Raw genomic sequence first — 15247 nt, 5'->3', positions numbered from 1 at the left:
AATGTTTTCTATCAGAGGATATAGACACACGGACTGCGCGAGCAATACTGTAATAAACATTGGAGTGTGTGCGTTTTAACATGTGCACATGTGTGTTTTGTAAAGTTGTCCGGAACGACAGCGTATATTTAGTGCTCTAGTAGTAGTAGGATTCTTTTTATTATTGATATTTTTTATGATGTCATGTTAGTGATCAAACTTGATCCTAGGCAGGTCATCGATCACACGTCTGCTTGGTCAGCCTGTCGATCGTATTTTGAATTCGCATTCAGAGGCTCACACGTATGAAGAGTTTTTGAATCCAGATGACTCACCCTTCCCGAATTGATGGCATCTCTCCAACCCTATAAAAGCCCACAGTGACATCACTGCGTCCGCGCTTTTTTCTTTTTGACTCGTCATGATTGTCGGACAAGCTCGCAGAATTTTTACATGGATTTATGAGCACGGAGGTCGTTTTGTGCCAAAAGATCCACTGGCAATACAAAAAAAAAACAGCTGTTGTAATTACTACTACTACTACTACTACTAATAATAATAATAAAACAACTACTCAGCTCATTACTATGCATCTTTTTTTTCGCTTTATTTTTTTTTGCTTTTGGATTTTTTTTGGAAATCTTGGATTAGTCCCGAGTGTTCTTCAGCAACTCTACAACTGTAGCTGCTACGATACACAAAATTCTCATTTGGATACGATACAGTGGCGTCTCGATTCCAGTACGTCCCCCGTCGAATCTGCTGATGATGATTCGAGATAAAGCCAAAGTACTTTTTCAGAGCAGGGCGTGTCAGCTTGGTTACGTTTAAATTTCACCTTTCATGTAGTATAAGTGGTGTTTTATAATAAACAGCCTACATTATTCTGCATGTATCAAATCAAGGGCCTCGTATCGAATAAAACGGCGTATTAGCTACCCACATTAATCCAATTCAATCCAATTTTATTTGTATAGTGCTTTTAACAATGAGCGTTGTCGCAAAGCTTTACAGAACTATATAAACTAGGGTTGTCAAAAGTACCACTACTTCGGTACCAAGTCGGTACTGACGCGCTGCCTGACAGGTGGTCAGTCGGGAACTTTTCTTGTTTGCATCGTGCAACAAGAAGACATTGGAGCCAAAGCAGCAGCAGCTCTGCCGGTCGCCATGGCTGCATCCGAAACCACATACTTACCTACTATATAGTAGGCGAAATACATGTATTTCTCTCAGATGCTCGTTTTCCGCTTTCGGTGCTATTACCGCTAAGTGTGTAAAAGCCGCGCCCATAAAATTAATGTGCGGATAGATTAACCGTGCTTTCAGGAAAAGCAGCTGCTTACCCGCAGTATTTATTCAAGCAGGTGAGTTTAAAATGATGGTAGCGGTTGCATTATGAATGTTGCATATGAATTATGAATTGTTATGATGAATGTTGCGTCCCTTGGGACGTCTCAACTGTGTGAGCTCATGCAACAATAAACTTGGACCCTTGCCTCTCCTCACTCACGGGCCCGGTGTCTTACTTGCGTCCTTAAACTGGTTAATGTATGTGAGTATCTGTTTCTATGTTAAATATTAATTGTCTTTGGGTAATAGGCAAATTTTGATACAACATAGCATAGTTTAATTGTAGTGTATTATTGCAAGAAAACATCCTCGTTTTTGCTTACTTAATGGTTAGCATACGCGCATTTAACGCTAATACAGTCAGGAGTCCTTATTAACCATTTAATGCTTTAACTTTTATTGGGGTAAAATAAATGGGAGGACATGATGGAGTTTACTAATTTTACATACCAGAGGATTTTAGATGAGCGATATATCTGCAATTTATGTGTTAGAAAATAATAGATGTGTGGCTAGCACTGTTTGTCATTAATATCAGTCAGAAAAACATTTCTACTCTTGTCTGGATAACTCTAGTAGCTTTAATAATGATATATATGAAGTATACAGAATGGCATTTAAAAAAAATACGTTTTATATTGATATTTAGCTTTATTAATATAATAGTGTATTGTTTAATTAGCATGTTTTTGTGTTTTGCTTTGGTACTGAAATTGGTACTGAGTACCGTGGAATTTTACTGGTATTGGTACTGACTACTGAAATTTTGGTACCGTGACAACCCTAATATAAACACAGGATACAGATTTTAAATGTGGGAATTTATTCCTATCGAGCAAGCCGGTGGCGACGGTGACGAGGAAAAACTCCCTAAGATGATATGGGGAAGAAACCTTGAGAGGAACCAGACTCAGAAGGGAACCCATCTGAGTTAACAGAAATAGGATTAGCCTACATTTTACAATTCGAGAAAGCCAGTCCCGCCAGGATTTCAAAGAAATGAACGCGAAATCAAGGAAATGCTGCAAATATTTTGAGCTGCTTGTGATTTTAATTTTTTTTATTTATTTATTTTCAAAATTACCGCAGATTTGGGCCTGGTGACGTTGTTCAGCCGAAGCAGTCTTCGATTCAACACGAGTACAGCTTAAAGGTCTCATTTACCAACAAAGAGCGTGCAAAACGATTTTGTGCGATTGCGATTTCGCCAATTCAAGTAAGTTGCATCGCAAATTTTGAAGAAGGAAAAAAATCTGCAGCAAAATCGAGCATTTTTAGAGTTTTAAACTCTGTGAAATCCCGTAAGGACTAGATAAAAATAAATAAAAAACAATGTTAATAAAAAAAATATTTAAAAAGTAGTAACAAATAATTTTTTCAAGTAAACTTTGCATTTTAATACTGTGGGAACAAAGGGATTTCTGGATTAGCTCTTACGACAGTAAGCCGCTTAGGGTTGGTCATGAGATATACATAATTATGGCCTTGTTGTTGACTGATACAGACAAAGGGAGCGAAAGGCTGTTAACCTTCTGAATCTGAATTCTGAATTCTTATCACAAAGGGACAGAGTGACGAAGAGCAATTAGTGTTGCTCGGTCGATCGAGCCGGTGCTGCGCTGCAGGTTTGCCGAGCTCAGCGGGTTAGAGCGTGTCATATCTGTAGCATTGTAAAGAGAAGAGTAAGCCAGACTGATAAGGGATAAAGGAGCACTTAATGGTTTGTCAGAAGCGCTCCTGGAACAGTAGGACGACCGTAGCTGTCTATCAACCAAGAGGTTGACGTGAAAGTATGACTCGAGGCGTTTGAACTTTTTGAAGCTTTTTAAAGTGCAACTGTTTCTCTACCAGCTCGTTACAGTACAGTGTAGCCTTGTCCCAGCTAGCTCATTCAATGAAACGTATGTTAAGGCTCCATATCGACTTCGTGTCTTAATGTTAGCTACAGCTTCTGTGGTAACTTTACCATTGACTGCAAAAAAACATTGTTGTTTTTTTTTTTTAGACATTAGGTCTACCAAAGTGCTAATCCAAATTAGCCACCTGCTTATATCTTCTGAGACTTATTTCCTGCTCAGTCAGCCCTTTATTTGTTTGTTTCAGGGTGGCTATTGATTTAATCACGATCTAGACCTAGTACCGATCACATTCTCTACTGTTTATAGTACTCCATATGTTACACAGTCTGTGTGTGATTGTGTGTGTGTGTCCATTCTTGAATAATCAGGGTTTTAGCACTGGGACGGTGATTAGTTGACCGGCACTGTTTTGAACACTAAAGATAGCAGAGGAAGGCGTTTTCTTTGCTTTCTCCCATATTACTGGATGCTGTATTGTGTGTGTGTGTGTGTGTGTGTGTGTGTGTGCGCGCTCTGTGCTCTGCATGTATTGCGACAGCTGTGAGTTCTGCCTTTTAAAATAACATCCACGGGAACTCTGGCTTCCTCAAACGCACAGCATTACACAGGCCTCCACCTAATCTACTGGCATTCGCACAGCTAGCGGGATTCGTCCAACGCTGGGATAAACCAGGAATGAAAAAAACAAACATCATTTCCGAGCGCTATGTTTGAGGAATCATTTTGGACTGTCAGTATATTCATTTTTCACATTAACAAGAAGATGGTATATATCACACGTGAAGCATCACATCGGCATTCTGCTCTGGAGAAACTCTGAAGTGTGTCGTGTGGCTTGGATTACGCCTTGTTTACACTAGCTGAAACGATCCTCGTCCACACTAGCGTTTCCGCTGTGTTTCAGAAACGATCTCCGTCCCACACTACACGACCGAATACGCACGTCACATGACCGTTCATGTACACTGGGCATGCGCATTAAAGTGTAAACAGGAAATTGGTTGCCAATCACCGGCAGGCACAACAAACCGGCGTTCCATGCAGGGCGTGCGCCGCTTGAAACGAGATTTGTTGCTGATTGCTCTAATCGTAGCTTGGCTCTTGCACATGTAGGCAGCTGCAGTATTATAAAATACAGAATTTAACTGTACAATGGCTACTAAGAATGACGATAAAGCCAGCAAAGCTTGCAGTTCAGTCTCCATGTTGTTGTTGTATACGATCAAGGTAGCGTAATGGTCATATGATAGGGGCTTGACAAATCAGGGAAGGATATGCAGTGATCCAGAAAACCCGAAAAAACCCAGAAAACTTTGTTTCGGTCTGTTTGCACTGAAACGCGAGCCCGGAGTTTTCAAACTAAAACAGGGTCTTTGACGTTTCCAGAAGTCTCAGTTCTCGAGCGTCGAAAACACCGGAGTAGTGTAGACGACGGGCGAAAGTTATGCGTTTTAAAACCTAAACGCACTTGTGTAAACAGGGCCATAGTGGTTAGCACTGTTGTCTCGCACCTCCTCGCACCTCCGTTGTTCTCCTCCGGGTACTCTGGTTTCCTTCCCCAGTCCAAGATACCCCGGTGCGTATTGTAGGCCGATCGGCATGTCTAAATTGTCCATAGTGTGTGTGCGTGATTGTGCCCTGAATCCCGTCCAGGGTGTCCCCTATGTTGTGCCCCGAGTTCCCTGGGATAGGCTCAAGACTACCTGCGACCCTGTGCAGGATAATCCATCCATCCATCTTCTATACTGCTTATCCTTTTCGGGGGAACCTGGAGCCTATCCCAGGGAGCATCGGGCACAAGGCGGGTTACACCCTGGACAGGGTGCCAATCCATCGCAGGGCACAATCACATACACATTCACACACCCATTCATACACTACGGACACTTTAGACATGCCAATCAGCCTACCATGCATGTCTTTGGACTGGGGGAGGAAACCAAAGTACCCAGAGGAAACAGCAGCATGGGGAGAACATGCAAACTCCACACACACAGGGCCACGGTGGGAATCAAACCCCCGATCCTGGAGGTGCCACCGTGCACCCCCTGTGTAGGATAAGTGGTATAGAAAATGGAAGGATGGATGCGTACGTTCTTCCCGTGACTGTGTGGGTTTCCTCTGGGTTCTCAGGTTTTCCTCCGTCCTCCCACTACCATGCAGCCAAGTGTAAAGCATGAAGAGATTACTGAAAGTGAATGAATAAATAAATGATATAACTTGGAAATGTAACAGGAAATAATAATTTTAAAAAACAACAACATTTTTTCCCTCATTCCAAGACCGACAAACCCAAAAACATCTTCAGGTTAATCTTTGCGGATGGTTTGGTGTTCACCGTGGGCTTACAGTGTGTACAGTTCTTGACCTAGAGTTCATGAGCACAAACCAGAACGACAGTAAATCGCCGTAATTACATTAAGCCAGCAGATTTAGTGTGTTCGTTTCGACCTGTAAACTTTTGTGAAGTTGTAATGATGTGATCTAGCGTGCTCTATAGTCTTGGGAATGTTGTTTCCTTTGTGTGTGTGTGTGTGTGTGCGTTAGTAGACCGCACCTCTCAGGAAGACAGATGCAAGGACGGCTTGCTTCAATCAGGCCAGTTGTCAGAACTCGAGCATTGTAGCCAAGTAACACTGGAAAGGGTGGGCGGAGGGATTAAAAGTGAGGAAGGAGAGGAAAGTGAGGAAGGGAGGAGAGTGAGGACAAGTAAAAAAGTGCTCAAAAGAGTTGCTGAGGATGTGAGTGGGGGAGATCTGTGGATTTACAGAGTAAATGGTCAAACAAATCCGTTTTCTGAAGTGGACCGAAAGAACAACCGAAGCTTTAATCACTGGACATGCGTAACAGAGACGTTACTGAAGTATTCGCTTATTGCTACAGACCTAACGGTTTGTGTAACGCAGTCATTGTGGAGATGCGTTCAGTTTAACATCACCTAAATTATACTTAGCTTTTGTTTCACCTGACACAGATAGCAGTAGGTAGAGAGTTGGGACAGTCAGTGAGATATTGTGATACTAACAGTGATTATCAGTGATTATGGCTACAAACAAAAGTGTGTGTGTGTGTGTGTGTGTGTGTGTGTGTGTGAGAGAGAGAGAGAACGGAGGGGATGAAAGTAAAGCACCAAATTGGCCATTATTGCACTTTGAACTTAAGAGATAGGAAGAGAATAAGAGTGAGGGACACACACACACACCACACACATACAGAGAGAGAGAGAGAGAGAGAGCGATCCAATTAAAGTGACCATTCAGTGGTGCTTGAAAGTTTGTGCACCCTTTAGAATTGTCTATATATCTGCATAAATATGATCAGATTTTCACACAAAGCTCTAAAAGTAGATCAAGTAGAACCCACTTCAACAAACGAGACAAAAATTTCACAATTGGTCATTTCTTTATCGAGGAAAGTGACTCAATATTTCATATCTGTGAGCGGCAAAAGTATGCGAACCTCTAGGATTAGTCGTTCGTTTGTCTATGCGCTACGTTTGAGCCACAGATATTCAGTGTACCGAATACTTTACATATTTAACAAGAAGGCCATTTTTCTCTTCCTCTTTTTTTTTCTCTCTCCCATATTCAGCATTGTCACACCATGTAGTCTAAAGTTCATCACTGCTTCTTCTGTTGACCTCTCAACAGTCCCTCAGAACACAATAAGCAGGAGGAACATGTGCTCGTAAAAGCCTAGCACTCCTTCATGGAGACTGTGCACACAGCTGCATATTGGAGTTTGACTTTTTTTTTTCCTGTTAGAGGAACTTAGAGTGGGGGAGTGAGAAGCAAAAGAAAGAGATTGGACCCTGAAACTGTTGTTCTGCCTGGTGATTGGCTGACTCCTGTTGCTAGGCTTATGTCATTGTGGCTTTTCTTTCTGGGTTTTTTTCTTCTTTAACCTCTCCCTCGTCTTCCCCCAGCTCTGTGATAGGTCAGGTTGGAACTGGTTCTGAGCAGGGCTGCACCAGGCAACTTTTTCTGCCACTTGTTGTACATCCGACCAGCCTGTGGTTTTTAAAGCAGGTCTGCTTATTCAGCACGAGAAAGAAAACAGAGCCGAGAGCTGCCAAAAAAAAAGTATCTGCAAACACACACACACACACGCTCCTGCAAATGAGACTTGTTTAAAAAAAAAAAAAAAAAGGACACCTTTTTTTAGGCTGGGATAACATTCACATACACAGGACAGGGTGCATGACGACATAATGACGAGATTATTCTACTCAGATTTAGATAAGCATGTCTGATCTGGTCTGATCAGTACTTCATACGGTTCAAATGTAATCACTGAAACACTGACCTTTACATTCTAGCTTTTCTACAAGCTGTTTTATCTTTTAATTTGCATTTAGATGGTGCCTTTAAATTCCATGAAGCTGGAAGCCCCCCCACACACACACACAGGCCAAACAAAGATTTCAGCGTTTATCCACACACACACACACAATCATTTTGGCTGAGATAATATTGTGACCGGTTCAGGCAAACGCTGACCAGTATCTTGTGTGGCTTTGCTGAGCCATGGGGCTCAACGAGGCTCGTTTCCCTCCACCATCCCCTCGTCAAAGAGTGCTGACTCCGGTGTGTTTACACCCCTCTCTCACTCTCGGAGCGGCGTGGGGGTGTGGGGGGTAACCCACTGACACAATGAACATGCTGAATAGACTCTCCATCAACTCGAGCTTGTGACAGTGTAACAGTGTAACAGTGTGTGTTGCATATCATCTCAATCACAATCTACGCTTTTAACCTGTTTGTTGTTTTTCGTGGGTTTTTTTTTTTAAGTCGCCCCTACCACCACCACAAATGGGAAAACTCATGTAGACTCATGGCAGCTTAGAATTGCAAATGTTACTTTGAGAGTCGTAGTTCGTCATCTGACTGTAATGAAGGACATGTTCGTTGTTCCTGCTTTGCAGATTTTGTTTCTCTAGGCTATAAAGTACCTCAGTCTTTGAGTACCTCAGCTTTCTCTATGCTATAAAGTACCTCAGTCTTTGAGTACCTCAGCTTTCTCTCGGCTGTAAAGTACCTCAGTCTTTGAGTACCTCAGCTTTCTCTAGGCTATAAAGTACCTCAGTCTTTGAGTACCTCAGCTTTCTCTAGGCTGTAAAGTACCTCAGTCTTTGAGTACCTCAGCTTTCTCTAGGCTATAAAGTGCCTCAGTCTTTGAGTACCTCAGCTTTCTCTAGGCTGTAAAGTACCTCAGTCTTTGAGTACCTCAGCTTTCTCTAGGCTGTAAAGTACCTCAGTCTTTGAGTACCTCAGCTTTCCCTAGGCTGTAAAGTACCTCAGTCTTTGAGTACCTCAGTCTTTGAGTACCTCAGCTTTCTCTAGGCTGTAAAGTACCTCAGTCTTTGAGTACCTCAGCTTTCTCTAGGCTATAAACTACCTCGGTCTTTGAGTACCTCAGCTTTCTCTAGGCTGTAAAGTACCTCGGTCTTTGAGTACCTCAGCTTTCTCTAGGCTGTAAAGTACCTCAGTCTTTGAGTACCTTAGCTTTCTCTAGGCTGTAAAGTACATCAGACTTTGAGTACCTCAGCTTTCTCTAGGCTGTAAAGTACCTCAGTCTTTGAGTACCTCAGCTTTCTCTAGGCTATAAAGTACCTCAGTCTTTGAGTACCTCAGCTTTCTCTAGGCTATAAAGTACCTCAGTCTTTGAGTACCTCAGCTCGGAGCACACAACTTGTTTGTGTGCTCCAGATAAGAGACGAGAGGAAGACGTAAAGAAGGATAAAGTCCACCCCCCCAAGAAAGGTTGATAGATAGGTCTCAGTGGGTGTATTCAAAGAAATCGACCTCCTGGGGGTGAATTCTTTCCAGAAAAGAATCCAATCACATCGATCCCACCTTATCTCATGGCGGACAGACCGTCTTGGGTGTGCTTGTACAAAGCGGAAGGCGAGAGAATTGATCCGGGCTTGTTTTTCTGTTGTGCCGCAGGTATGACATCATGTCGCTCAGCATTGCACAAGCTTTTAATGTTATTTACTGATATCCTCAAGCTGCATGAACAAAAAAAAAGGTAGTGCATAATTTTCAGTTCATACTTTTTTTTTCACTGTGTGCCAAAACTTTTTCTTTTTTTTTTGCTAACTCATAAAAGCACTAAAGATGTTAGAACTGTACAGAATAAAAATACACTAATCTTCATCTGAAATAGAAAGATATCTTAATCAATGTGGTATGTACACAAGATTGACGAGGTTTTGATCATGTCAGGCTTGCCTGTTTTCTCTCTCTCCCCCTTCCTCACAAGCCCCGCCCTAGCGGACGCTGATTGGATGACGGGATGTTGTTTTCGTAAGACGATTAGCTAAGCGCTGTGTCAATCTAACTCCGCCTTCTTATTTAGCTCGACAGGTCCAGAAGACAGCGGGGAATTCTGCTCTGGAGCTCCAGCAGCTGGCTCAAGAAAGGGCGGGGGGAGAAAAAAAAAAATAAATAAATAAAATAAATAAAATAAAAGAAGAGACAATGCCTTAAGGAACAAAAAGTTCAAACTAAAACAAGCTCGGAAACATTTTAAGAAGCGCACAAGATGAGACACGCGTCGGCAGATAACGAGCCGGTGAAAAACTCTTCTCTGATAATGACAGGCTTGTTTAAAATTTGCACACACTGCGAACGGCTTAGTAAAAAGGTAAGAAATATCACCCGAACGCATGTCAGGGTTTTTTTGGTTTTTTTTGTCCTGTTTTTGTTGCACTGTATTGTCGCGTGCTGTTTTTCTCTGCAGTGCAGCGCTTGTCTTTTCACTGCCTTGTTTACGCGCGCGCTTGATTTTCTGGACTTTTTTTCTTTCTTTCTTTCTCTTCTTTAGTGCAAATCGTTTAAAAAGAACTTTGGTCTACTTCATGAGAAGTGTCATTCTATTTAAATATTTCTTGTGTAGAGTTCATAAATAAGGAAATGAAATGAGCTCCGCAGTGAAGTCATTCATTCAGTCAGACAGAATAGTGCTGTAACACTAAAGGGGAAAAAAAAAATTTGTTTTTTTTTTTGACTCACTAGCCTGAGGATATGTTTCACATTGCTTGCTGATACATGATATGACCTAACCTTTTGAACCTTTTTTTGTTCATTACCAAAGCGTCATGAAGATCTCTTTAATCCTGTGTGGGTTTTTCTTTCTTTCTTTATTGATTGATTTATTTATTTAAAAAATAAAATGACTGTCCATTTTCCAGCCCCCATTTTCCAGAGTGTGCTTTTCATTTAGAATTGCGCTTCGTTGATTGGGGAAGTCTTCTTGTGAGGATTCTCACATGCTTGCAGAACTTCCACTATTCGTTGTTTTAATATATATATATATATATATATATATATATATATATATATATATATATATATATATATATATATATATATTTTTAGGATTCCTTTAAAAAAACAAAAAAGTAAGCACAATTTTCAAAACATCTTAATTGTTTCTTTTCGCAGTACATGGGAGTGCGAATCCCCAGGCCACTGGGAAACGGACCAAGCAGATTCATCCCGGAGAAAGAGGTATGGCCGGTTTGTTCCACCGATCATTCGCGAAACTAGTGTTTTCTCCATTTGACAATTGAATTGAATTCTGAAGACTGTTCTCGTGATCAACGATTTTTTCTGTCCCAGATCCTTCAAGTCAGCAAAGTGGACACCAGAACGCAGTCGATATTCGAGGACGCCTTTTCGCTTGGCCGGCTCGATAACATCTGCCTGGTGATGGGCTTCCATCCTCAGTATCTGGACTGCTTCCTGAGGACGCAGCATTACCTGCTTCAGATGGACGGACCCTTGTCCCGCCACTACAGGCACTACATTGGCATAATGGTAAAGTGGACCATCAGAGATGGCTTCTTAATTCTTTCATCCCAAAGGTGATTGATGGAAGAAAAACAACCCAAAACATGTCTAATCACGTTCTTGTGCTTGTTCTCTTGCGCCGTTTCAGGCTGCTGCCAGGCACCAGTGTTCGTACTTGGTCAATCTGCATGTGAACGACTTCCTGCAGGTTGGGGGGGACCCCAAGTGGCTGAACGGACTAGATGGAGCCCCGCAGAAGCTGCGAGCCCTGGGAGAACTCAACAAGATCCTGGCTCACCGGCCGTGGCTGCTCACAAAAACACACATCGAGGTATTACGCAACAGCAGTGAGATTTTGGTCAGTGTGGTTACCGCTGCACTGAAGGTCATTGTATGAGCTAATCGTATTAAATCATGATCCTGAGTTGCATAAGGCAGGTCGATTGGCTAACGTTCATTTTGATGACTTTTTAAAAAAAAAAAAATTTTTTATAGGATTTCCGATTATTCATGAATGAGAGAACTAAAATTGTAGGAAGTAGATGTTGCAATCATAACCATAAAACTGTAGGCTGTTTAGTGGCTTAGTATTTTATCCCATGCTGATATGCCTAGTATTCCCAAGTTAAAGAATTACTTGTCCATTTGAACAGAATCTCCTGAAGGCCGAGGAGCACAGTTGGTCTTTAGCCGAGCTGATCCATGCGGTCGTGCTGCTCACGCACTACCATTCTTTGGCCTCGTTCACCTTCGGCTGTGGGATCACGCCGGACATTCATGCCGAAGGCGGACACACTTTTAGACCCCCTTCGGTCAGTGGCTATTGCATGTGCGACATCGCCAACGGCAATGGTGCTCTGGACGACGTGGTGGGACACCAGCTGGTAAGAGCTAGAAGATCTGGCCCGAGTCTCTTTGTTTAGCCACTGTCACAGTAACAGTAACTCTGTCTGTCTTTAGCCTGTGTGTCAGTGTAAACACGGATCAATATCCCTGTACGTGTGTGTGTAAAGGAGATGGAGGTGTCAGGCGAGGTCGAAGTGCTGATGGAGAGGATGAAGCAGCTGCAGGAGTGCCGCGATGAAGAGGAGGCGAGTCAGGAAGAGATGGCCACACGCTTTGAGCGGGAGAAGACCGAGAGCATGCTCGTGACCACAGCAGGTAACGTTTATTAAACGAGCGCTCGTACGAGTGGGAAGGATTTCCTTGCTTCATGTAGACACTCATTTTTATTTCTGGTTATCGCCGTTTAATTACTAGCATAAAAACCTAAATAATGACATTTTGTGACTGGAAAAGTGCCGTCACGATGACACCAGGCTCTAATGAACGTGACACATTTTTAAAAAAAAACAAAAAAACAGTCGAGACCTTTAAACGAAAGACGATGGAGTTTGATGACTCTTGCGCTTGTGATTTGCCCACAGAAGACGAGGAGTGTGTGCCATCCAGGGATGTCTCCAGGCATTTCGAGGACCCCAGTTACGGCTACCAAGACTTCTCCAGGAGAGGAGAGCATGTGCCTACCTTCAGAGTGCAGGTAAATCAAGGAGGGACAAAATGTCACTGTCTTTCAGTCGGATTAGTAGTATTAGTTTAATGAGATGGAAGGTGGTCTGATCGTGATGCTCCCATGCGGTTGCCAGGACTACAGCTGGGAGGACCACGGCTTCTCCTTGGTGAACCGGCTGTACCCGGACGTCGGCCAGCTGCTCGACGAGAAATTCCAGATCGTCTACAATCTCACCTATAACACGATGGCCACGCACCAGGGTGTAGACACCTCCATGCTCCGCCGAGCCATCTGGAACTACATCCACTGCATGTTTGGGATCAGGTCAGTCTCCAGTAGACACAACGTACTTATTCAGGAGTATAATCTTCCTACTTTTTAGGGCACGCTAACTTTTTTCTTTCTCCTCAGGTATGATGATTATGATTATGGCGAGATCAATGAGTTGCTGGACTGCAGCTTTAAAGTCTACATCAAGACTATGGTGTGTAGCCCTGAGAAGACCACCAAGAGGATGTATGAGAGTTTCTGGAGGCAGTTCCAGCACTCTGAGAAGGTAAACACAACCGTGTGTGTGTGTGTGTCTTGTACACAGTTTTATCATCTTACTTTTTTTTTTCTGAAATACTCGGTTTTTAACAGCCATCCTCGTCTCTTGTCTCTATTCCTGTCTTCCTAGGTCCATGTAAATTTGCTTCTTATGGAAGCGCGCATGCAGGCAGAACTGCTCTATGCTCTAAGAGCCATCACTCGCTATATGACATGAAGTGCTATTACCGTTGCTCTTTGTAATCTCACCGTCGTCGTCGTCATTGTTGTTCTCATGGGACACGTCAATAAAAGTTAAAACAACAAAAAAAACATAAAAATTAAAGGAAAGATCCAGAAGTGGAGGACGACAGCGATCGTCTATGTGGTGGATGCCGGGGGGGGGGGGGACTCTGGAGAGACTGTAAGTGGTCTGAACCCGCTTGCTGACTGAAGAGTGTGGTTGCTTGGCCTGCAGTGCCAAAGCCCACCAGCAGAGGGCAACTTTTTTTTATTTGTTTTTGTTTTGTTTTGTTTTGTTTTGTTTTTTGCAAATGCGTGTAATGGGATAGCCTGAAACTGCAGCTTCTGGAGGCTAGCCCTTCATTTAGTGTTTTGCGAACGCATCTGGATGAAGATGCTCCTCAAATCATTTGTTTTTTTTGTAGATGAAAGGAGAACCAATTACCACAACTCCAGCGTCGGTGCAAGCAGTCTGCACTACTATCATGCCTTTCTACTCTGTTTTTGTTTTGTTTTTCCGTATTGTTTTTATTGTAGTGCAGGTGACTGGTGAGAAGAGCGTTAGTGAAGATGAGTAAACGTGTGCCTAGTCGTACGCAGCACTGGAGCCCAAAGCAGAGGTGCTGTTCGTTAATGCTGCTTTTCTCAAACTGAGAGGCGTGAGCCTCGAAAAACACCCAAACCATTACCAATTTCATAAGCTAAACGTGTGGGATGTGCGAGGGAGTGAGGAATGAAAAGTGTGTGTGTGTGTGTGTGTGTGTGAGTGGTAGAGAGAGAGATGAAAAAGAAACAGCTGTCTGAGCCCTTGTTTTTAAGTTTACTGTAAGCTACCACTCTGTCTCTACTTACCAGTGTCTGTTTATATATATATATATATATATCTCGTATCACAGCCTTTTTTTTTGGTATTTCAGGCATAAAAAATATCAAAGCACTTTGTTTCTGAAATATCAAGATGTAGCCGTTTTTTGGGTTAGTGACCATCTCTTCACTAAATTCACTTTGTGCTGTCTCGAGTTGACAGCCCAAGTGATCGCTCGATCCATTTTGTTTTTTTTATCCAAGGATAAAAAACAAACAAACCAGTCTTCCTGTTTGATGTGATGTGCTTCCTGTTGGTCTGAACCCTTTCCCCAACCCTTCCCTTCACCTGTCTTCCCTTTTACCACATGGTCATCTTATCTCTCAGAAAGGAGGAAAAAAAAAAAAGCCCTCATTTTGTTTGTGTTTAGTGTTGTCAGTATAATCTAAATCTAATAAAATACCTCCTGTTCTAGATCTCCTTCAGTATCTGAGTGCTCTTGGTGAGCAGGATCTTATCGTTTGTTAGACGGATTTGATGCTTCGAGCACGTCTCCCCAGATGATCACGATATAGACGCTGCTTGTTTTTCAAGAACTTCACGGAGTATACTTAAGCAGCTTTTTTTTTTCTTCATTTCATTGTTGAGCACGTGTGTTTTTAAGAAGTATAGATTCTTTGTTTACTAAAATAAATAAATCAAGTACTGCGTTCTGATTGTGGCTGGAACAGCTGGGTGTAGAAAAGAATGTTAAGAAAGAAAGAGGGATGGTACTTTTTTTTTTTTGAAGAAGCAATGAGTTTTCTTGTCTTTTTTTCTTTTCTTTTTTAAAAAAAAAATCTTCAGAGACTGATGTCAGTTACTGACACTTTTATAAGAAAATGTTTAACAGAAAAAAATAATAAAGAAAATAAACAATTTTAAGCTCTTTGTATTACCTGAATTTCAATAAGTATTCTTTCTCTCTTTTTTTTTTTTTGGTAATAAACAATCCCATGGAGATATCAGAGATAAATATCTCCAGCACAACTCCGCTAGTAGAGGATGTGATTTTTGTTATGCAGTAAGAACACACACACAGAGAAATTGATTTGTCCTCCCCTAGAGAGGATCAGAGTAAATCAGCTTGTTGTGTTTGTAGCTTTTCCCCACTCTGCATCGTTCTTCGTTA

The 15247-nt window shown here is 42.2% G+C and overlaps 1 protein-coding gene across 2 annotated transcripts; it reads left to right on the top strand.

Moving 5' to 3' along the window:
* Nucleotides 1-9543: 9543 nt before the first annotated feature.
* Nucleotides 9544-15010, top strand: sesn1 (sestrin 1). 2 transcript variants are annotated; one of them, XM_053647390.1, is made up of 10 exons: nucleotides 9544-9839; nucleotides 10640-10705; nucleotides 10817-11014; nucleotides 11136-11318; nucleotides 11641-11871; nucleotides 12001-12148; nucleotides 12418-12527; nucleotides 12634-12824; nucleotides 12912-13056; nucleotides 13180-15010. In XM_053647390.1, the coding sequence occupies exons 1-10, from the start codon at nucleotides 9738-9740 to the stop codon at nucleotides 13264-13266; spliced, it is 1461 nt and encodes a 486-aa protein (XP_053503365.1). In that variant the 5' UTR covers nucleotides 9544-9737; the 3' UTR covers nucleotides 13267-15010. The 2 variants fall into 2 exon arrangements, with proteins under 2 accessions (XP_053503365.1, XP_053503356.1); XM_053647381.1 differs by having other exon boundaries at nucleotides 12415-12527.
* Nucleotides 15011-15247: the final 237 nt, after the last annotated feature.

The sequence above is a fragment of the Ictalurus furcatus genome, chromosome 2 (genome assembly GCF_023375685.1).
Source record: "Ictalurus furcatus strain D&B chromosome 2, Billie_1.0, whole genome shotgun sequence".
NCBI classification, from domain to species: Eukaryota; Metazoa; Chordata; class Actinopteri; order Siluriformes; family Ictaluridae; genus Ictalurus; species Ictalurus furcatus.
Note: the sequence above shows the minus strand (reverse complement) of the source record. Positions and strands in the feature narration are given on the sequence as shown.

Excerpts from the sequence above, each read along its gene's own strand:
- sesn1 (XM_053647381.1), top strand. The coding sequence starts at position 9,738 with ATGAGACACGCGTCGGCAGATAACGAGCCGGTGAAAAACTCTTCTCTG. Across the intron at positions 9,840-10,639 it reads GCGAACGGCTTAGTAAAAAG|TACATGGGAGTGCGAATCCC; the intron begins GTAAGAAATATC and ends TTCTTTTCGCAG. Across the intron at positions 12,528-12,633 it reads TGCCTACCTTCAGAGTGCAG|GACTACAGCTGGGAGGACCA; the intron begins GTAAATCAAGGA and ends TGCGGTTGCCAG.